Below are 22,538 nucleotides of genomic sequence, written 5' to 3'. Positions count from 1 at the left end.
TCCTGGGGCCCTCTGCTGGGACAGAGCCCTGGGCCAGTTCTGCTCTGAGGCGTCCCCGGGGCATTGCCAGGGCTGGCGACTCCCTCGATGCAGAAACTGGAGGCAGAGTGTTAGAAGAGCACATCACCTTATTGGCTTTTTGCAAATATTAAAATGAAAGCTGTATGTACAATGTTGAAAAATTCTGCTGCATTAATATAGTTTCTCTTATTTCTGCTATTAATGAAACTTAGAAATAAAGTAGTGTTATAAGTTTGTGATAAATGTTTCTGGGGTGTTATAAGTAACAGCTCTTAAGTTTGTATGTTTGGGGAAATTGTTATAAGTTTGTGATAAATGTTTCTGGGGTGTTATAAGTAACAGTTCATAGGTTTGCATGTTTGGGGTACATGTTAGTAGTGTCTCTGCAAACGCTGGAACTGTGACAACAAGAACAGCTCCCCAGATGCCATCATGCAGGCAGCATCAAAACCACGAGCCTGGATTGGTAGGGGCAACGGACCAATCACTCGACGCCCTGGCAGAATGATTGGTCCAGGATGACTCTCATTATAAACCAATCAAACCCTAGACAACTGGCCAGTCAGAGAGAGGATCCTGAGCGCCCCAATCAGAGGAGGACAGGAGCGGATAAAAGGGAGTGTTGGAGCTCTGCCAGCGTTCTCTGGCGGACACAACCTATGCCAAGGAGCATCCGGTGTACTGAATTGTTACACTGTTGTTTTGTATGTGTTCTCTGGCTTGTGGTGAGGAGCCTGGGCTTATCCTGGGCTCCCATCTTTGGTAGTTAATAGAATAAACGAGGAATATTTTTTTTATTTTTCCATCTGAGTCCTGGCCTCGTTTGTAACAATTTTGGGGACTCGTCCAGGATAAGCCACACCCAGAGGCGGTCCCAAGGAAGGACGGATTCAAGGAAGACGCGTCTGAGAAGAATCTTTTTTTCTTCCACCTTGGATTACGGATTTTCTGGGGACAGTGAGAAAGGCCGCTGGTTTTCCCGAAGAACTACCAAGGACACAGCAACTCAGACTGAGAGGACCCTCCGAGAGGGAGCGGGGCTCGCGGTGCACAGGTCGGTACCGTGAGTGGGGACTGGCATAAGGGGATGCGAGACTGTATGAGTGAGTGAGTGAGGCAGGGGCTGGTAATCCAGACCCCCGAAGTGGGTGCAGACCTCCAACAGAGGGGAGTGAGTGAGGAAGGAGTGTGTGCGGTACCTCTGGGGACCCTTAAAGGCGGGAGACGAGGGAGTACTCTCCTTTTCGCCGCCCTTACCCGTGCAGGCTCCCGTTTCCCTTGTGGTTCTAAAGGGAGGGACGCAGCGTGTGAGGTTGCTGGACTGACCCCTGGGTGGGACAGGAGAACTCCGAGGGGTGGGCTTTAGAACTAGGGTGCCTTTGGGCTCCTACCTAATAGGAATCCAAGGGATATTCATGGGTAGGGGAGTGGCAGAGGTAGAGTTCCAGAAGTCCACCTGGAGGGTTATTCCTCAAAGCAGATCTACTACCGGTGAGGGTCTGTCTGTGGGGAGTTAGGACCCTTAAGACTGGGAAAATGCTCCTACCTGGTGACCAACAGGTTGTGGTGGCCGCCGGATAGGGGATTGCCCCCTTTTTGGCAGGGGAGGGGGAGAGGGCCCAGTTTAAGGGGAATTAGGACCCTGATTATTAGAGATCCAAGGGGGATTTATAGTCAGGGGAGAGAAGACTCACCTCACAAAGGGAGGGTGAGAGCGGGTTCCTCACGGTGTGGGGACCAAGTGACGGGGCCGCCGGCTGTGGGAGGACCTTCGCACTCACTAGGAGTGTGAGGGACGGTAGAACCTGTCAGAATAGGGAAATTAACCTTTTCTTTCCTCCAAGAGTCTGAGTTAATTGAGTTTTAATTTTGAGTCTAAGACTACTTAGGCACATTTTGTTGGCAATAGCTGCTTTAAGTAAGTTTTTATGTGGATAGTATATTGTGTGTTGACTTTGTAAGATTTTATTTGAATTGCAATTGCAGGAAATCTAGTGAACGAGGTTCTGAAGTAAGGGGAGACCAAGAGTCCTCAGACTGCTCATTAGAAAAAGGAGAACTAGTTCAGTGATTGTGAAGAGTCCAGTGAAGTGAATTTCTGAGTGTGTCAGGGCAGTGTCGCCATTTTGTGAATCCTGGCTGTGAGGCAAAGTCGCCATTTTGAGTTTCTGAAGTGCGGCAAGGTGACGTCGCCATCTTGTGACTCTTGTGATTCTTGGTTGCCAGGGCAATGCCACCATTTTGTGGTTGTTCCAGTCAGTGTTAAGGCCCCCCTCCTCCTTTTAGTAAGCAGCCATCTTTGAAAAGTTCTGTAATAATTTCATTTATTTTATACCTTTTAAAATTAATTACTATTATTTTTATTAGCTACTATCTTTATTAGTACATTAATTGGCCACCTCTATAGACATTTTTAAAGAATAATTTTTAAAGTCAAATAATTTGAAAATTATATTATTATATCATTTATTTTAAACTAGTAATTATTATTTTTCCCACAAGCCTCCATATTTAGTTTTCCCACGAGTAGCCATCTTTAGTTTTCCCATGGGTAGCCATATTTTTTTTTTCCCCCACGAAAAACCATATTTGTTTTTCTCACAGTATATTTGCTTAAGCAAAGATTGCAATTAACATTATCACATTTGTACAGTAACTCTAACAGTATTTAAAGGTTTAGTTGAGATTACCACTTGAGTATTTAAGATGGGGAAAAGTGTAAGTAAGAATTCAAAAAGAACAAAGGAAGAAAGAGAAGTAAGAGGTATTCCTCCAAATAGTCCTCTAGGAGAAATGCTAGAAAATTGGGAGGAAGATAGTAATCTAAAGGATTTGAACAAAATAACAATGATAAAATACAGCATGGAAATTTGGCCAAAAGAAAGTATCCATGAAGGACTTGTTTATTGGCCCTGGGATGAATCTAAAGAAAAGTGGCTATGTGCTGCTCTAAATAAACATGTAAGATTAAAGAAGTCTCAAAACGAAGAGGAAATACAATATGCAGCATGTTGGTTAGAGAATGAAATTTGGGACAAGAAGGTAAGAGTATATAAAGTCTCAAAGGAACCAGAAAATGACAAAGATAAGAGAACAGAAAAGAAATGGGATCCCTTAGATTGTCTTCCCCCACCTCCACCATTAACTCCACCTGTAGCGCCTTCCCCTAGCCCTTATACATCCCCTCAGATTCAATCTCCACCTCCCTTAGCCCAACCTCTACAACCCTCATTATCCCTAGCCCCTCCTCCAATCTATCCCACAACACCCCCAGCTGTGCCTCCAGTCCTTTCCCCAGCATCTCCAGCCCCACCTTCAGCTCTTCTCCCAACTCCTTCTGTGGCATCCCCAGCTCTTGCCTCAGTTCCCCCAGTCACACCTTCAGCTATTTCCCCTGTATCTTCAGTAGCACCCCAAGTTCCTTCCTCAGCCTCACAGGTAGGGACCCTGGTCCCTCCCACAGTTCCACCTGTTGAGTGCCCAGTTCCTCACCCTTCAAACTCTAACCCAAGTCCCCTGTTCGCCTCAACAGTTACTCCATCGCCATCCTTAAACCCCACTATGTCCACAACCTTTTCTTCAGCCCCTCCAGCCACTCTTCCAAATTCCTCCCTGATACACCCTACCAATTCAGTTCCTTCCCCTACACCCACTGCAATTCCCTTACCTCCTCCCAACTGGGAATCGAGCCAACCGAATACTGTATCCCCTAGTACATTCCGAGGAAATAGTCAAGCAGAAGGGCCTTATTGTAACACAAGGTCAAAAGTAACAAAAGTAGAGAGGCTCTTCCCTCTTAGGGAAGTCCCAATGCGTGGAGTAGTAGGAGGCATTGGATTCGTGAATGCACCCTTGACAGCCTCAGAAGTGAGAAACTTTAGAAAGGAAATAAAGACTTTGTTAGAAGATCTTATTGGGATTTCAAATCAGTTAAATCAGTTCTTGGGTCCCAGTGTTTATACCTGGGAAGAGTTGAATTCAATATTAAATATCCTCTTTTCCCTAGAAGAAATTCAATTAATTCGAGCAGCAGGGATGAGGATATGGGAGAGAGAAAACCCAGTTGGTCCACGAGGAGAAACTAAGCTGCTGCATAATCCACCAGACTGGGACCCCAATGATGAACTTGGAAGAAGGAACATGAGGGATTACAGGTCTTTGATAATAAGAGGGATAAGGGAGGCTGTCCCGAGAACAAATAATGCCAAACTGGCATTTGACAGCCAGCAAGAAAAAGATGAATCACCTAGTGTGTGGCTCGAGAGACTGAAGAGAAACTTCCAATTGTATTCCAGTGTTAACCCAGAAAGCTCGGAGGGGCAAGTGTTAGTAAAAGTGCGATTTGTAACTCGAGCATGGGCAGATATCAGAAGGAAATTAGAGAAATTAGATGATTGGCATGAGAAAGGACTGAATGAGTTGTTAAGAGAAGCACAGAAAGTCTATCTAAGGAGAGAAGAGGAAAAAGCAAGGACAAAAGCAAAGGTGATGATAGCGGTAGCTAGGGAAAGTGTAAGAGACAAGAGAGATGAGCCAAAAAGAGATGAACCAAGGAACAATAAGCCAAGAGGACATGGACCGAGAGGAGAAGTAGAGAAGAGAAGGGAGTCAGACAGAGAGAAGAAGTTACCCTGGGCAGACAGTGACTCTGGTATCACCTGTTATTATTGCCAAGAGAAAGGGCACATACAGAGATTTTGTAGGAAGAAAAAGATGGATGAAGCCATTGCAAGGGAACAAGACACCTTAGAATGGATCCTCAGAGGAGATGGAGGAGATGACGACTAGGGGTGTCGGGGGCTCTGTGCTCTGGGGGAAGAGAAAGAAGATTGAGATGAGCCCTGGGTAAAATTAGAAATTGGCCCCCAGAGCGAAGAATATGAATTTTTAGTTGATACTGGAGCTGACAGATCGAGTGTTTGCATGATTCCAAAAGGATGTGTAGTGAGTGACAGGAAGTGTAAAGTTAAAGGTGCAGAGAGCAAACCATTTGAAGTATTGATTATAGAACAGGTTCCTGTGAAAGGGAGCTTTAGAGAAAGGTGTGTAGATATGTTGTACATGCCAAAAATAGGCGGTAATCTTCAGGGCAAGATTTGCAAATACAACTAAATATTGGTGTAGTGCCAGAAGAAGGTCGGATGGTGGCAAAAATGATGGTTTTAAAACAAGAAGATGAGGGAGAAATAGATCCAAGGGTATGGGCAGAAGAAGGGGGTCGAGGATTACTGGAAATTCCCCCAATAGAGGTCAAGATGAAACCTAATATACCCCCAATTAGGAAGAAGCAATATCCCATCTCAGCAGAAGGAAAACAAGGGTTGAACCCAGTAATAAAAGAATTAATAAAAGATGGAATCTTAGAACCATGCATGTCCCCTCATAAGACACCAATTTTACCAGTTAAGAAACCAGATGGTACCTATCGCTTAGTGCAAGATCCGAGGGAAGTAAACAAGCAAACCATTGCTCGTTATCCAGTAGTAACCAATCCCTATACGTTATTGAGCAGAGACCCATCAGATCATGCATGGTTCAGTGTTATAGATTTAAAGGATGCCTTTTGGGCCTGCCCCCTCGAAAAACAAAGCCGAAGTTGGTTTGCCTTTGAATGGCATGACGAGAGCACGGGAAGAAAACAACAACTACAGTGGACCCGACTCCCTCAGGGGTTTACTGAATCCCCTAATTTATTTGGTCAGGCATTAGAAGAGATACTGCAACCATTTGTTCCAATTGGAGAAGTCCAAATTCTACAGTATGCAGATGATCTTTTAGTCTCAGGAAAATAAGAAGAAGAAGTTAAACAGACAACCGTTAAACTGCTAGATTTCCTAGGCAAAAAAGGGTTGAAAGTCTCTAAAAAGAAGTTGCAATTTGTAGAGCCCAAGGTTCGGTATTTAGGACACTTAATTGGGAGAGGTTATAAAAAGTTAGATGTAAACTGAGTACAGGGCATTCTATCATTACCAACACCAAAAACCAAAACAGATATAAGAACATTATTAGGTCTAATTTGGTACTGTAAAATGTGGATCGATAGGCACACCCAATTAGTAAAATTTTTATATGAAAAGCTAGTAGGGAATGAACCTGTGACATGGAGTGAAGAAGATGAAGAGAAACTGAAGGAACTGAAAGAGAAGTTAGTTACAGCTCCAGTGTTAAGTTTGCCAGATTTAAATAAGTTGTTTGAGTTATATGTAAATGTAGAAGAAGGAGTAGCTTATGGAGTTTTAACTCAGGACTAGTGTGGAGTTAGGAAACCGATTGCTTACATATCCAGGTTACTAGACCCAGTTGTGAGAGGGTGGCCTACTTGCCTCCAAGCGGTAGCAGCTACTGTAGTTCTGGCAGAAGAAAGCTACAAGTTAACATTTGGAAATAAAATTAAAGTGTACACCCCACATGACCTCAAGGCAATATTGAACGAAAAAGCCAGTCAATGGAGCTCAGATAGTCAATTGTTAAAATATGAATTAATATTAAATAATATTCAGAATTTAGAATTGGCCACTACAAGAGTGCAGAACCCAGCGCAATTTTTGTATGGAACATCTGAAAGTACATTAGAACACTGGTGCCTTGAGATCATTGATTTACAAACAAAAATCAGAGAAGATTTATCGGAGTATCCACTGCCTGAAGGAGAAGTCCTCTTTGTAGATGGCTCCTCGAGAATAGTAGAAGGGAAATGAGTGTCAGGGTATGCAGTTATAAATGGGAAAGATATGACAGTAGTAGAAAAAGGGAAATTATCTGCAAAGTGGTCAGCTCAATGTTGTGAAATTTATGCATTGTTAAGAGGACTTAAATGGCTTGAGTACAAAAAAGGCACTATATACACAGATTCCAAATATGCCTATGGAGTGGAGCATACCTTTGGGAAAATATGGGTAGAGGGGGGCTTTGTGAACTCAAAGGGGAAAACACTAGTTCACGAAAATCTAATCAGGGAAGTGTTAGAAGCCCTAAGGAGCCCCTTAGAAATTGCAGTAGTCCATGTTAGAGGCCATCAAAAGGGAAATTCAAAAGAGGTCCAAGGCAATAACTTAGCAGACCAGATAGCCAAGGAAGCTGCTTTAGAAGACCAAAGTAAAGTTTTCTATTTAACCAATCTGGGAGACAAAGATGACAAAGAAGTACCAACATTTAGTGAAAAAGAACTAGAAGAGTTACAGAAGCATGGAGCGGTTTAGAATGAAAAAGGGGAATGGAACATGCCCGATGGGAGGCAAGTGTTGAATAAGGCACTAACTAGGAAAGTGTTAGAAAGCCTCCATGCCTCAACTCACTGGGGAACTCAAGCACTCTATGACCATTTTATGAGAACTTATGTGTGCATTGGAGCCTTTGAGGTAGCAAAATCTGTAACTCGGGATTGTATGCTTTGTCAGCAAGTAAATAGGAAAGTAATGAAGAAAATGTCACCAGGAGGAAGAGAGCTAGCAACAAGACTGCTTCAAAGTATCCAAGTAGATTTTACTGAGATGCCTCAAGTGCAGAGATATAAATATCTATTAGTTATCATAGACCACTTAACATATTGGGTGGAGGAGTTTCCAACAATAAAGGCAACAGCTGAAGCAGTTAGTAAAGTTTTTTGGAACAAGTAATCCCAAGGTACGGAGTTACAAACATCATAGATTCAGATAGAGGCCCTCACTTTACAGCGAACATTTTGCAACAAGTAACTGAGGCTTTAAATATTACCTGGAAGTTCTATACCCCCTGGGGACCGCAGAGCTCAGGATGAGTCGAAAGAATGAACCAGACATTGAAACTAACACTTACAAAATTAACAGAAGAGACAAAAATGAACTGGTTGAAATGTCTACCTTTGGCTCTGATGAGAATTAGAACACAGCCCAGAGCAGATTTAGGGATCTCTCCATATGAAATGATGTTCGGTTTGCCCTTTTTGACTGCCAGAGATAATTTTGGAACCTATGAAGAAGGGGAGCAGAGTGTTCGAAAGTATGTACAGACTATTAGTAAGACCCTGAAGGAATTAAGAGAAAAAGGTTATCTCCCTCAGACCACCCCCATTGATTTTAAAATTCACAGATTCCAACCTGGGGACTGGGTTTTGATAAAAACTTGGAAGGAACAACCGTTAATCCCGAAATGGGAAGGTCCTCCTGGTCACAGAGACTGCAGTACGTACCCAAGAAAAAGGATGGACACGTGCTTCCAGAGTAAAAGGACCAGTTTCCGCCCCAACTGAATAGACAATAGTAAAAGCAGCAGATACTAAACTGATTCTGAAGAAGAAGCCACAAGAGAGCCACAAGAGAAGAGTAAAAAGTTTCTTTACAACAATTAAAAGTCTTCTTTTAAAAAGCTAAAATCTGAAGTTTATCTGTATGACGTAAATCTAAGAGTTCTAAAAAGTTGTTTGTTAACAATCTATGGTATCAAAATGTTAGAAATTTGATCTAAATTCTGGTATTTTTCATTGCAGACCCTAGAGCCTAAAAAAATAGAGCATCCTCCCATGCACCTAGTAATCTGACCCCAAAAGAAGAAAAAGAAACAAATCGATACAAAAAGGGAATGTGAGTTCCTGGAACCAGGAGGAGAATAGTAGCCAGTAAGACCGCCACGGGGGGCAAGGCCGGGTCAGAACACACTCTTGCCACACGGAGTGGTAGATCCTCTAGGAAGAGAGCAGAGGAGAGAGATGAGTGGGAGAGTGTTCTGTGCCGGACCCCCGTTGATCTGGGCCCTCCTAGTGATAACTATTACAAAAGGAGATGGGTCCTGCGACAAGTGCTGCTTCCCCTTATATGCAGGAGACTCTCGGACAGCCGTCCTTAGAATACATTCCAATCCAAGCCCTGCTTGTATTGACTTTTCACGATTAATAACCTGTAAAGAAGATGGCGAAATCTATTGGCTTTTCGAAAATGTAGGGAATTTTAAACAAAAATTGCTAGGAGAATGCCCTATGAGGAAAAAATGGATCTGCACTGAAAGATCCTAAGCTCAAAGAAACAGGAAAAAAGAAAATACTATGAACCAGATTTAATTAAAGAAAGAGAGGCAAATGGGATAATTAAAATGGGACCTGAAATTCAAGTGTATGGAGGGAAAAATTTGTATTTAGATCTGGCAGAGAAAATAAGTCATGAGTTCAATGTCACTAACTGTTGGATTTGTGGAGATACCAGAATGGGTATCTCCCATGAATGAAACATGAGAACCAACCAGAAAGCCCAGAAACAGCGAAAGAAATATATGAAAATTACCAGAAGATGCGAGAAATAAATCAAGTTTATGAAGAAACGGTTTAATATAAAAGTTCGATATTAAGTAGTTGATGCGGGCAAAAGGCCCGATCAAATTCTTAGAGGGGGGAAATTGTTAAAAGTAGATAAATGCTTCTGGGGTGTTATAACAGCTCTTAAGTTTGTATGTTTGGGGAAATTGTTATAAGTTTGTGATAAATGTTTCTGGGGTGTTATAACTAACAGTTCTTAGGTTTGCATGTTTGGGGTACATGTTAGTAATGTCTCTGCAAACGCTGGAACTGTGACAACAAGAACAGCTCCACAGATGCCATCATGCAGGCAGCATCAAAACCACGAGCCTGGATTGGTAGGGGCAACGGACCAATCACTCAACGCCCTGGCAGAATGATTGGTCCAGGATGACTCTCATTATAAACCAATCAAACCCTAGACAACTGGCCAATCAGAGAGAGGATCCTGAGCGCCCCAATCAGAGGAGGACAGGAGCGGATAAAAGGGAGTGTTGGAGCTCTGCCAGCGTTCTCTGGCGGACACAACCTATGCCAAGGAGCATCCGGTGTACTGAATTGTTACACTGTTGTTTTGGATGTGTTCTCTGGCTTGTGGTGAGGAGCGTGGGCTTATCCTGGGCTCCCGTCTTTGGTAGTTTATAGAATAAACGAGGAATATTTTTTTTATTTTTCCATCTGAGTCCTGGCCTCGTTTGTAAAAGTATCACTCTGGTCCCCTTGGTTCCATGTGGCCCCACAGTCTCACTCTGGTCCCCTTGGTTCCATGTGGCCCCACAGTGTCACTCTGATCCCCTTGGTTCCATGTGGCCCCACAGTGTCACTCTGGTCCCCTTGCTCACACCAGGCCCCGCAGTGTCACAGGGCACCTTTGATTTTCTGGGGCTGCAGTGTCTGTTCTGCCCCTGAGCAGGGTCAGCACCAAAGACACAGACACTAAGTTCAGCAATGGTGTGATTTATTCTAATGCAAAACTGCAAAGAATCACAAAAGGAGAAGCTCAGCAATGCACCCAATCATCACTACCAAAGATTGCCTGCAGTGATTAAGAAAGAGACAGCAGCAGTCACCCTCAGACTTTGCCATCACCCAGACCCACACATCAGCTGGGGCAGCTGTCACAGCCAAGGACTGCAGAGCCACTCCCGGACACTGGGAATTCCTGCAGGGGCCTCCAGCCACAGGTGAGGCTCCAACCTGGCTGGGAGAGGGCCCAGCTCTGACAGTGCTGAATAAACAAACTGACAGCACTTCTAGTGCAGGAACATCTGGTTTCATTCTCCTCTTGGGTTCCTCCCAAAGCCTGGCCGGGGCTCAAGGAGGAACCAAGGGAGCTGACTCTGACCATACAGCCCCAAACAAGGCCAGATGTCAGATTTCATGGCCTTGTCCGATTTCTAACTACAGAAAGGTCAATCCATGTTTAAGTGATGAGTGATCAATTTATCACAGCACTAATGACCATGCATATTTCATTATGGAGCAGATACAAAGATAACCTTTGGTTGGAAGGTTCATCCAGAGGTCACCTTTGGCTCAGGGCCTGTTGTCCAGGCCTCACTCAGGGCCTGTTGTCCAGGCCTTGGCACTTCAGGGACATGGTTTAGTGCTGGGCTTGATACTGCTGGTGAACGGTGGGACTGGATGTGCTCAGAGGTCTTTCCCAACATGAAGGATTCCATAAATCCAGGATTCCATCTGCTGGATTCATCCAAGCCATGTTAGCAGCATTACTTTGGTCAAAAAGTTTCCTCTTGCTCAGCTCTTGTGGCCTAAGGCTTCAGCTCCTTCAGCTCCTGGTGCTAAGCTGCTCATGCTGAACGAGATGACTCGGAGAGAAGAACAGAGTTCATGCAATTCCTTCATGGACACTGAGAGGGGAGGGTGTGGAAACAGGAGCATTGTTTGGTGTGGCCTCCCCTCTGCCCTTCACACCTTTCAGCACTTTGAACCAGCCCAGAGCTTTCTCCAAGAGTGCAATGGAGCAGCTGTTCCTGCTCCCAGCTCTGGCTCTTCCCAGGCTCTGACCTTGCCTGCTTTTGTCCCTCTTGCTGTGCCCTCTGTTCCCCTGTGCTCGGTGGCTGCTGCCCAGGACTGTGGGACTGGCACAGATCCAGTGATCGAGCTCCTCATTTCTCTACCCTTTCTGCTGCCTGGACACAGCAGCCTTTTCCATCTGGAAGCTGCACATGGAGAGGGAGTCCCCACCTCTGTTCCTTGCACAGCCCCCAGGAGCCCAGGGCTGCCATCTCAAGGCCCTGCTGGCCCTGAGGGCTCCCAGGTGCCTCAGGCTGCTGTGACACCCCTGCACACGGGAGGGAAGAGTGGCAGGGCTGTGCTCAAAGTCAGCTCCATGTGCTGCTGCTGCTGCTGTGGGGGTCATTTGTGCAGCCCTGGCCCAGAGGGAGGGATCAGCTCCAGGCCCTGCTGCTGCTCCCTGGGCTCAGCCCCAGGTTGGTTGTTGCTGGCAGTGCCAGCAGAGGCGGTGGCTGCAGCAGCGGGTGCTGACAGTGCCCCAAGCCCCGGGGCCGCAGGGGTCCCTGGGCTGGGGCTGGCAGGGAGCTGCCCCTTGTTCTCCCTCTGCCCTGCAGAGCTGGGCTGGGCACAAGTGGGGCAGCACAGCAAACAGGGAGCCTGCCAGACTCCTGCAGCCCTGTCTGCTCAGAGTTTGGGCCTTGGAGCTGCAGGTGCACAAAGGCAGCTGCTTCTGCTCCCTCTGTGTGTGCCCGTGTCCAGCAGTGCTGCTCCATCAGTCTGTGCCCAGCAATGGGGAAAAGCCTCAGCCCTGCAGGGCCAGGAGCTGCCGGGCTGTGCCTGAGCAGCTCAGCCAGCGGGAAGGGAGCTGCTCCACACGGGAACCAGCAGCAAAGCACTGGAGCACCTCGTTCTTGGCCACAGCCCAAATTCTGTGAGGGAATAACAGAGTTATTCACGTGCATTGGTGCGTCAGCACTGCAGGTGCTGTGCCTGCAAACACATGGCTCGAGATGTGCAAAGGAATTCTGCAACTCTTGACTGGATCAGGATGTCACCAGTGCTGAACTCCAGTTTAGCCCAAAGCAACCACTTTACACCTCTGCTGGTCCCTGCTAGATCTTTTTCTTCAGGGTATCCAGACAGAAGCAAACAGAGGAGGAGCCTACATTTTCATTGTTTATCCAAAATGTCTCTCATTTTGCTGTACATTCCTCTTTTAGGATGTGTTATCCACTTAACAAAGAAAAGAAAAAAGGAAAAAACAGGGAAAAAAGAAAGGGAGAACAAAAAACAAACATGGAGTGAAAAATCTTCTGTAACTTTAGATTAAGAGGTAGCTGATCTTCTTAAAAAGACAACTAAATTACTTAATTTGTGAATGTTTTGATGGCATAGATCCATCTCACTGACCTCAGTATCCTTTTTTAAAAGTATATGGGTTTTCTTTCCAATATTAAGTTATTTGAAATTGTTGTTGAAGCATTAAGAAACTGGCCTATGGATTGTGCATGACTGTATCTTGAGGGTAAAAAATACTACAGTTTGACACTTCGACCTAGAGTTGCAACTGAAAGTTGTAAATCCCAGTGGATTGTGTGGCAGCAGCCTTTCCTCGAGGATGTGCAGCATCACAAAGACTTCATCAGTGGGCTTGGGGGTGCTTGGAGCTTTGTCCTGTTCCACTCTGGGATGTCATGAAACAGGACTTCACCTGCCAACATGCCAGGTCACGTTCTGCCACCCCAGCTCCTTGGACCCTGTATCCCCCAAAGCAGACACAAAGTGTTTCTGCTGCCACCCCCTTGACACAAATCCACAGAGCTGGGATTTTCCCAAGTCTCGTGTCTCAATTGCTCCATATTCCTAAAGAACCAGCAGAGTCCATCCCGATAAATACAGTGAGTTACACGGATGGTGTAACTTCCTGCCTAGAAATCCTGAAACTGCTTCTGAATGATGCTCCCTTCAGCTCTTGGACACCTACTCACACTGAGCTGGGAAAAATTGCCCTGGCCACTGGCTTACAAGTGAGTTATTCCAAACTTAGAACTCTGTGGGAAATCTCTATTCATCCCTATCCTTTTAGTATATCCATACATGGGGGTGTGCATGGATGTGTCTTGTGCAAAGAGGAAGGAGTGTGCAAGCAACGTGACTGACACTTTCACTCTGTGTTCATTCCATACCCATGGGTACAAAGACATTATGGAAACCCTGGCACACACACACCCTTCTGTCCCTGCAGACAGACACATCCCAGAGCCCCTGGCACACACACACCCTTCTGTCCCTGCACACAGAGACATCCCAGAGCCCCTGGCACACACAGACCCTTCTGTCCATGGGTACAGACACATCCCAGAGCCCCTGGCACACACAGACCCTTCTGTCCATGGGTACAGAGACATCCCAGAGCCCCTGGCACACACAGACCCTTCTGTCCATGCACACAGAGACATCCCAGAGCCCCTGGCACACACAGACCCTTCTGTCCATGCACACAGAGACATCCCAGAGCCCCTGGCACACACAGACCCTTCTGTCCATGCACACAGAGACACCCCAGAGCCCCTGGCACACACAGACCCTTCTGTCCCTGCAGACAGAGACATCCCAGAGCCCCTGGCACACACAGACCCCTCTGTCCCTGGAGGACGCAGCACAGCGGGTGGAGCCGGTTGGTGGCAGCGAGTCCCTCACAGCAGGCCAGACCCGGCTCCAGCCCTGCCAGGCCCTGCCAAGGCTCAGTGCCGGCTCCTCTGCAATGGGAAAGCCCTTCAGCCTTGTCCCTGCCCACAGGGGCACTGCTGGCCTGGCAGCACAGCTTGTTTTCCCCACAGGCTGCAGGAGATGAGAACACAACACTGGCAAACACTGCCTGGAAGCCACAGCTCTGGGTGCTCCCCATTGTCACCATGAGATTCTCCCAGTATTCTGAGCATTCGTAGTAAAGTAGAAGTGTGCACCTTCTCACGCTCATTCATGTAAACAAGGAGATTGTGTTTTGTAAATATTGCTATGGTTTTGAATGCCTTATCCAAGAGAAGGGGAGGTTGAATGACAGTCCCTCTGACCAATGTGGTTGAGCAGTGGGAATGCCACTCTCCAATCCATGGGCACCTTGCTAAAAGTATATAATAGGAAGTAATAAACAAAGCAGGAGATTCTCCCTGCTGCTCTGATCTCCCCAGATTCGTGGCTCTGTGTGTCTTTTCAGGCGAGGCTCCCAGCGACACCCCATGAACCTCAGCCCTGGCACCACTGTCTGCCCCAGGCTTCAGGGGATGCAGTGGGAGCCCGGCTGGGCTCTGCCCTGGGGCCATCCTGCAGGGAGAGCTGCAAACAGGGAGCATTTCCTTGCCACAAACAGCCAAGCCAGGGGTGCAGGGCAGCTGCTCCAGCCCGCACTGCACTGCTGTGTGCTGTGCCCTGGGGCTGGGGCTCCCCGCAGAGGGGACTGCACTGGTGTGCCAGAGGAGACAAAGAAGCTTCAGCTTAACCTTAGTGAGGTGGGTGGGTGGGCTGGGAGAGTGGGGAGGCTCAAGGGGATTCACAGAGCTCATCCTGCTGGAAGGACAAGGAAAAGGGAGTGGGAACTCAGCACTGAGGAGAGCTGAGGGCTGGACAGCAGCTCTCACTGACACTAAAATGCCACAGGACCTCGGAGATATTGCTGCTCTTCAGCCAGTGACAGGATGAGGCCCTAAACCTGGGGTTTGGTCTTCTTGTGGTGAAGGCCATCAAGAAAGGCAACAGAGTGACGGGGACTGTGATGGGCTGGGAACACACTGGGGGAAAGGAGGGAGCAGTTGTGAAATTTAGAAGTAGGTGGAGGAGAGAAATCTTCAGGGAAGGGCTGAGCTACACCTTGGGCAAGCTGATAAATGTCATTTGGGGTCATCCCAGATTGATTGCATTTCAGAAGTTCTTGATCAAGTTTAATTTTGGAGGGTGTGATGTTTTCCCTCGGAGATGTACACTCTGCAAACTTGAGCTGCATTGCCCAAGTGCTCAAGCAAGTCTCTGCTGCAGGTCACACCATTTCTTCTTTGGCTGATTCTGGCCTGGGGCTGAGCTCCAGCAGAGCCCTGGCAGAGCCCAGAGCAGCCTCAGCATCCGCAGAGCCCGGCTGCAAGGAGAGAAATAAGAACCCGCCCGTCAGCTGAAGGCTCCTGTCCCCCTTGTCCCAGTGCCCGCCGTGCCCAGGCCATGCTGGCCGTGCCCAGAGCGGTGCCCAGAGCTGCCCATCATTGCTGCCCTTGGCAGCAGAGCAGGAGGGCAGGACATGTGCCCAGCCTGCAGCCAGCCGTGGCACATCCACCTCCTCAGCAGCTGCCCACAGCAGGATGCTCCTGTGCTGGCTGCCATCTTCCAAAAGCTCTGATCCCACCCAGGACAAGAAGACGGGACCCACCTGACGCCATCCACCGCTGGAAGAAAAGCTGCTCCCAAACGATGTCCTCAGCCTTCTCCAAGGGCACGGCCCATCCACGGCACAGCTGGTCCCAAGCACTTCCCCATCCAGACTGGACACCACCTAGAATGCTTCCTTTAGAGAAACAAACAGGAAATTAACGAAAATAGACTACAGACAAAAAGGGAAAATGAGGGAAAAGGCACAGTGGATACTGGGGGCTGTTGGCAGGGCCAGGACCCCACACCCATTTCACACCCACCCCAGCTCATGCCCCCCAGCCCTGCCAAAATGCAGCTTGGCAGCCCACTGAAAAATCAGTTGCTTCCATTCCAGCAAAAGGGGGAACCTTTGTTTCCCGGCCAGCCTGTGCAATGCCCAAATCTGGGAGCATCCCCCTGTGTGTGCACTCATCTGCAAATTCACTGTGGAGCCTGGCTTTGAAGAAGGTGCCAGAATCAAAGTCCATCATCTTCAGCTTTGTGGTGGCCTGGTCGAGGAAGAGGTTTTCATCCTTGATGTTGTCCTGGCTGTCTCCAGCAGCAGCAGCCCCACCTGGCACAGCTTCTCCAGGGGCTGCTTCTCTTTCCCTGGGGGTGAGACCAGGCTGTCAGTGTTCTGCCCAGGGCCCCAGCTGGCAGTGACCCAGGACAAGCCAAAGCAGCTGGGATGGCAGCCAGCAGTGCTGGGCAGAGCAGCTCAGCTCCAGCACAGGGGCTGTGTCTTCCCATCTGATGACCCCTGTGCAGTGACACAGGCAGGACAAAAAAGTCTGGGTCCTTTGCTTCTGATTGCCAAGGCATGTGTGGAGCTGGAACTTACCAGGGCCCTGCATCGCTGTTTCTGTGGCTCTCTCCCTTCTTCTATGGCAGATGACTATCCTGCATCCAGGGATGACACAACAGGTCTTCTACTGAAGGCCGGTCCACATCCAGCATGGATAAACACCGCCGGATGACATCTTGGCACTCTGGCGAGAGAAACCAAAAACTGCCGGTCAGTTGGAGAAGGCTCCTGTCTGCCCCACTGTTCCCATTCTCAGGCCATGCTGCATTTGCTCAGAGCTGGGCCTAAACTTTCCCAGGAACTCCCTGTTTTGGAGGAAAGCAGGACAGCAGGACACGTGCCACCTCCTCAGCAGCTGCCACAGCCCACTGCTGTCTCCCAGCACTGGCATTTCCCCCGTGCCCAGAGATGAGGATTCACCTTGAGAGAGCCGTGGTGGCAGCGAGAGCTGATGGTCCCAGCTGATCTTGTGGCCCCTCCTGAAAGGGTGCTCCCCACACACCATCTGGTGCAGCAGGATGCCCAGGGACCAGACGGTAGCTGGCTGTCCATAGTACCAGCCAAAGTGGTTCCATTCCGGGGGGCTGTATGACGGTGTTCCTATGGAATACAGATGGAGTTCATCAGGGGGATGCTGCTGCTCCCAGAGCCTGGCCCCAGCATCCCTGGGTGTGCAGGGGCTGCCCCAGTGGCACGTGGTGTGACCTGCTGCCCTCTGGCCAGCACCTGGGACTTGTGTACAAACTTAGGGTTGGAAAAGAAGCCACTGGTGTCGGAAGGTGGCAGTGGAAGCCCTGGCAAGGCCCAACCATGACAAGCAAAACCCACTCAGTGCTGGGCAAAAACCATGCCTTACTCGTCCCTGCCTGCATTGCCCCAAAAACCATTATGAACCCAAAGCAAACCAGGCAATCACAGCAGTCCAAGCCCTTTCTCACCTGCTCCCCAAACTGGCTGGTGCACATGTTCTGGCTCCCCTCTCAGACACCCCCACCCATGGGTGCTTCTGTTGGGCTGGCTGCCCCAGCCCCAGCCCCAGTCCCAGGCAGAGTGGCTGGCAAAGGCTGCCAGCAGGGCTGGAAGCTGGTCCCCCCACCCACTTGTGTTCAAAAGCAACTGGGCTGAAGACTCAGTGCCATGAGTGGCGGGGAACCCCAGTGCCACACCCAGGCTGGGCTGTGAGATGTTGGGCCAGGAGATGTCTGCAATGGGGAGCACACCCCTGCGAGGGCTCACCTGCAAAGTGAGTATAGGCTGTGTCTTGTAGGTAGGTGCCACAGCCAAAATCAATCAATTTGGCCTGCCCGGTGGCCAGGTCAAGCAGGATGTTCCCTGGCTTGAGGTCGCGGTGCAGGACCCCGCAGCTGGTGCAGTGCCGCACGGCCTCCAGCACCTGGCGGAACAGCTCCCGCGCCACCTCCTCGCACAGGAACCGCCGTGCCCGAATGAAGTGCTGGAGGTCCTGAGAACGCTCCGGGCGCTCCATGATGATAATGATGTCTTTGGGGAGCTCCAGCCACTCCAGCAGCTGGACGACACCAGGGAAGCCAGTGGAGACCTTGTGCAGCAGCACGATCTCCAGTGGTGCGCTGGTGCCGTTGGGCTGTGGGAGGAGCACAATGTTGTCAGTGGGGCTGAGGCCGTGCCAGGGGTCAGGGACCCCTCAGCCAGCCCGGGATGCTCTGCGCCCTTTGCTGGCCCCACACCCGCTCTCCCTCCAGGCGTCCTGGCGGCTTCCACCCTGCCCGGCATGGCCCAGCTTCTCCTGCTGGCCCCGCTCACTCACCAGCTCACCCCAATGCCGGACACGGTTCCGTGGCACCCTTTTGATGGCCACCTGCAAGCCAAGGGGAGCAGCAGGCTGAGCTCACTGCCTGCCCTGCCCAGCCCCAGCCTCCTTCTCCTTCGCCCTCCTCCTCCTCCTGCGCCCCTTCCTCGTGCACCCACCACCGGCCCTGCCGCTCACCGGGGCACGGTCTGAGAGCCGTGTGGCCGCCCAGACGCTGCCGAAGCCGCCGTGGCCCAGCAGCGAACCCAGGCGGTACTGCTCCTGGAGGGCCTGCTGCGCCTTCCCTGCCGGCGAGACGCGGCTGTCAGCGCTCGGCCCGGGGCCAGGAACGGCCCCCGAGCGCCCCTCGAGCGGCCCGGGCTGGGCATCCCCAGGCATTTGCTCCTGGCAACGGGACAGCAGCGGCTCAGGGCCAGCGGCCGCGCTGCCAAGCGGAGGAGCTTGGGCCGGGGAAGCCACAGTGGAGGCGGCGGGAGCAGCCGCACCGCCTGTGTCCTCTGCGGGCCCAGGGACGAGCTGGGGCCGGGGCCGGGGCCGGGGCCGGGGCCGGGGCCGGGGCCGGGGACGGGGCTGGGGCCGGGCTCGGTAAAGGCGCAGCCAAAGGCCAGCAATGCTGCCCCAGCCCCAGGCACTGATGCCCGCCCAGCAGCGCCATCGCCAGCACTGCCAGAGCCGGGCGAAGGCGAGACCGCGGCGGGACGCCCGGGGGCAGGGACGGGGCAGCCCCGCCCGGGGCCGGGGGTGGGCCCGAGGCATGGCCCGGCCCAGCAGGGGAGAGGGAGACTGGGTTGGGAGGGGGACACTGGGAAAGGGAGAGGCTGCGGGACTGTGGGAGAGGGAGAGGGGAAGCACGGGTTGGTCAACAAAGCCGCTTTTTTCTTTTCTGCTGCTGCCGCTGCTGCCGCTGCTGCCGCTGCTGCCGCTGCTGCCGCTGCTGCTGCTGCAACTGAAGCTCCAGGGCCGTTTGTCCCCTTGTCAGTTTTTTCCGTTGCCCCCTCTGCCTCGCACCGAGCCCTGCACTCCCCGGGGCAGCCCCTGAGCCTGTCCAAACACGGGAACTTCGCCGTTTTCAGTCAGGGCCCAGTCTTGACTCCTGCACAGTGACAGAGGAATCCCCTTGGCTGTTGCTGTGCATTGTCCCTGCTGAGGGTCAGACACTGTCACAGCACATTCCCTGAATGCAGAATTTGAACCTGACCCAAGCACTGCACTTGTGTCTCCGGCATTGCTTTCCAAGAAAAACGGGAAGGCAAACTGGATGTAGCTCATGGTATTTTACAGTGTCTAAATCTTGCCAAGTCTTGGATGTCAGAGGTGAGACCCATTTAGAATTAATGAGATGAAGAAGTAGTTTAAGATGGAAAGTGGGACAGAGAAATAAACAGAGGAAAATATCTTGGGTTGTTTCTTTCCACTTTCATTTCATTTCCGAAAAGCTGTTTCAGCTTTCCCAGAATCTTCTCCACAGTCCTGTCTGCTCTTTCCAAGAACCTTTCCCAGAGAACAAGTTGCACCATCTGTCACAAGATATCCCACCCATGCAGCTTCTCTTGACTTTCCACAACATGTGTGAAGCAGGAGTCTTGCAGCAAAGCAGGAGAAAGGTTTTGAGAACTTGACAACTTTTTCTTTCCTTTCCCCATGTGGGCTGGGGAGTTGTGCCATTGGGAAGGTTTTCACTGTTCCTGTTCTACCCGAAGCAAACAGGACGGGCTCCCAGGGGTACCTACTGGGAGTCTGTTATCGTCCACCCAAGCAGGAAGAAGAGGTGGACAACTTCTTCTCTAAGAAGCTGGAGAATGTTTCAGGATCACCAGCCCTTGTTCTCGTAGGTGACTTTAACCTACCAGACATCTGCTGGGAACTCAATACAGCAGCAAAGAGGCAGTGCAGGAAGGTTTTGGAGTGGATGGAGGAGAACTTTTTGTGACAGTGGGTGAGTGAGGCCAGCAGGGGAGGGACTATGTTCGACCTGTTGTTTGCAAATAGAGAAGGGCTGGTGGGAGATGTGGTGCTTGGAGGCTGCTTGGGCACAGGGATCATGAAATTACAGAGTTCTCAATATGTGGTGAATTCAGGAGGGACATCAAAAAGATTTTTACATTGGACTTCTGGAGGGCAGACTTTGGCCATTTTAGGAGACTTACTCAGAGAGTTCCTTGGGAAGGAGCCCTTAAAAACAGAGGAGTCCAGGAAAGGTGGGTGTGCTTCAATGCAGAGATCTTGAGGGCACAGGAACAGACTGTCCCTGTGTGCTGAAAGATGAGCTGACAAGGCAAACGTCCAGCCTGGATGGGCAAGGAGATTTCAAAGGAACTTAGGAACAAAAAGAGGATGTATCATTTTTGGAAGGAGGGTCAGGTGTCTCAGGAAGTATTTAAAGGATCATGTAGGAAAGAAATATTAGGGAGGCCAAAGCTCAGTTTGAAGTCATTCTGGCAACTTTTGTAAAGGATAATAAAATATGTTTTTACAAATATATTAATGGCAAAAGGAAGGGAAATACAAATCTGTTTTCTTTATTGGATGTGGGAGGGAACTTAGGAACTGCAGATGAGGAGAAGACAGAAGTGCTTAATGCCTTCTTTGGCTCAGTCTTTAGTGGGAAGACGGCTTGTCCTCAGGACATGTGATGATGTCAGCTCCTTTTCCTGTGAGGAGGAATCTAACATGGCCCTGCTTCCAGCGCCGCCCTGAGATCCGCCTCCTTGCTGCATCACTTGCACCCTCCCTGCTCTGCCTTCGGCCCCGCCTGCCTTCTCGTCTATTGCCACGGCCCTTGGGTCTGGCAGCTGAGGCACTTCCTGGTTGCTTTCATTCTGCTTGGGAGCTGGAGAAGGCATTTCCTGCCCTCTGCCCGCACGGCCGGCCAGGGACGAACAAAGGGAAGCTGTGTTCTCACTCTCGGAATGCGCGGAATGCAGACCAAAGAACCACATTATTTTAGACAGCCTTTTTATCTCTTTTGGCTCGGAGAGGGACGATTTTGAAACAGAAAGACAGAGAGACGTCTTTTCTGTGGCTAAAATTGCAGTTTTACAGTTCGCAGTGAATGTTTGCAAGGTATTTATCGCTTTTTTCCAAATTACACCTAATTCTGAACGATTCTTTGCTCTTTTTCCTTGTAAAACTACAGCGTCTCATATTAATCTTCCTTTTTCCTTCCATCCTGCTTCACTAAATAAAAGTGAGGGCTGATGTAATTTCCCTTTCTTCTGAGCCCATTGGGTCGACTGATTTATATCAGAGTCTTTAAGTTTTTCGCCTCTTTTCGAGACAATGGATGCCAAGAGCTGCACGGCAGCTATAAAATCTCGGTCCATTTGTTTGTAAACTTGTGTATCCATCCGCGTCCGCCGCTCTTACCTTCTCTCCGCTGACAGTGGGTGGCACTGTATCCTTTCCGAACAGTCCAATCGGCAGACGCTCCCCAGCCTGCCCCGCGAATTTCAGGATAGGGGCCCGCAAGCGACGAACTCGCCTCCTAAAACCAAAACGGGGCTTCTCTCATTTAAGCTAGTCGCATTCAAGCTAATCGCATTCAATCTAATCGCATTTAAGCTGATCACATTCAAGCTAATAAACCAGGCTCAGTCCCTGTTCGGGCAGCATTTATAAGCTGAGGCCTGGTAGACCGGGGGCTAGAGCAACGTGAGTCCGACCACTATGGTTATAAGCACGTACTCCGGTTTATTTCCCGAGATGGCGGGTCATATACAGAGAGAGTCGTTTACAGTTAGCAGGTGCATTCTGATAGGCAGTGAGAGTGCAGAAGTATGTAAGCTATTGCAGTTTAAGGCAGCCACCGTGTCTTCTCAGTAACTGTTCTATGCTATTAGCACTCCTACCTTAACACATTCCCAATACCAGATAACCTTATCTGGTACTACGTATGTTGGACGTACGAGGCCTACTAGGCCCAGGCCTGAGGCCTGGTCTTAGGCCCAGTTGTGGATAGCTCTACCTAATGATATAAGCCATCCTGCTACACTGCTGAGCCACTTGGATGTTCAAAATCCATGGGCCCAGATGGGATCCAGCCCAGGGTGTTGAGGGAGCTGGCAGATGAGCTTGTGAAGCCACTCTCCATCATTTCCCAACAGTCCTGGCTCACTGGTGAGGTTCCAGAGGACTGGAGGTTGGCCAATGTGTTGTGTGACCCCTACACCATAAGGGTAGAAAGGAGGATCCTGGTAATTATAGGCCAGTTTGATATGGGAAACATATCTAAAATTCAGAATTTTAGAAGCATTTAATGTGCTTAAGCAGATGGAGGGGAAGCAGAAATA

At 49.6% G+C, this 22,538-nt stretch overlaps 1 protein-coding gene across 1 annotated transcript; it reads right to left on the bottom strand.

Moving 5' to 3' along the window:
- Nucleotides 1–16,537: 16,537 nt before the first annotated feature.
- On the bottom strand, nucleotides 16,538–22,230 carry LOC134562161 (serine/threonine-protein kinase pim-1-like). Its single transcript, XM_063419586.1, has 7 exons — nucleotides 22,214–22,230; nucleotides 21,616–21,733; nucleotides 18,427–19,032; nucleotides 18,247–18,297; nucleotides 17,697–18,063; nucleotides 16,881–17,060; nucleotides 16,538–16,644 (listed from the first exon to the last, which is right to left on the bottom strand). Exons 1-7 carry the CDS (start codon nucleotides 22,228–22,230, stop codon nucleotides 16,538–16,540), a joined length of 1,446 nt encoding a protein of 481 aa, XP_063275656.1.
- Nucleotides 22,231–22,538: the final 308 nt, after the last annotated feature.

The sequence above is a fragment of the Prinia subflava genome, chromosome 26 (genome assembly GCF_021018805.1).
Source record: "Prinia subflava isolate CZ2003 ecotype Zambia chromosome 26, Cam_Psub_1.2, whole genome shotgun sequence".
NCBI classification, from domain to species: Eukaryota; Metazoa; Chordata; class Aves; order Passeriformes; family Cisticolidae; genus Prinia; species Prinia subflava.
The sequence above is the reverse complement of the archived record's forward strand: the minus strand, read 5'-3'. Positions and strand labels throughout refer to the sequence as shown.

Excerpts from the sequence above, each read along its gene's own strand:
- LOC134562161 (XM_063419586.1), bottom strand. Across the intron at positions 19,033-21,615 it reads CCACTGTCAGCGGAGAGAAG|TCTCCCTCTCCCCTGCTGGG; the intron begins GTAAGAGCGGCG and ends CTCCCAACCCAG. Across the intron at positions 16,645-16,880 it reads GCCACCACGGCTCTCTCAAG|AGTGCCAAGATGTCATCCGG; the intron begins GTGAATCCTCAT and ends TTCTCTCGCCAG.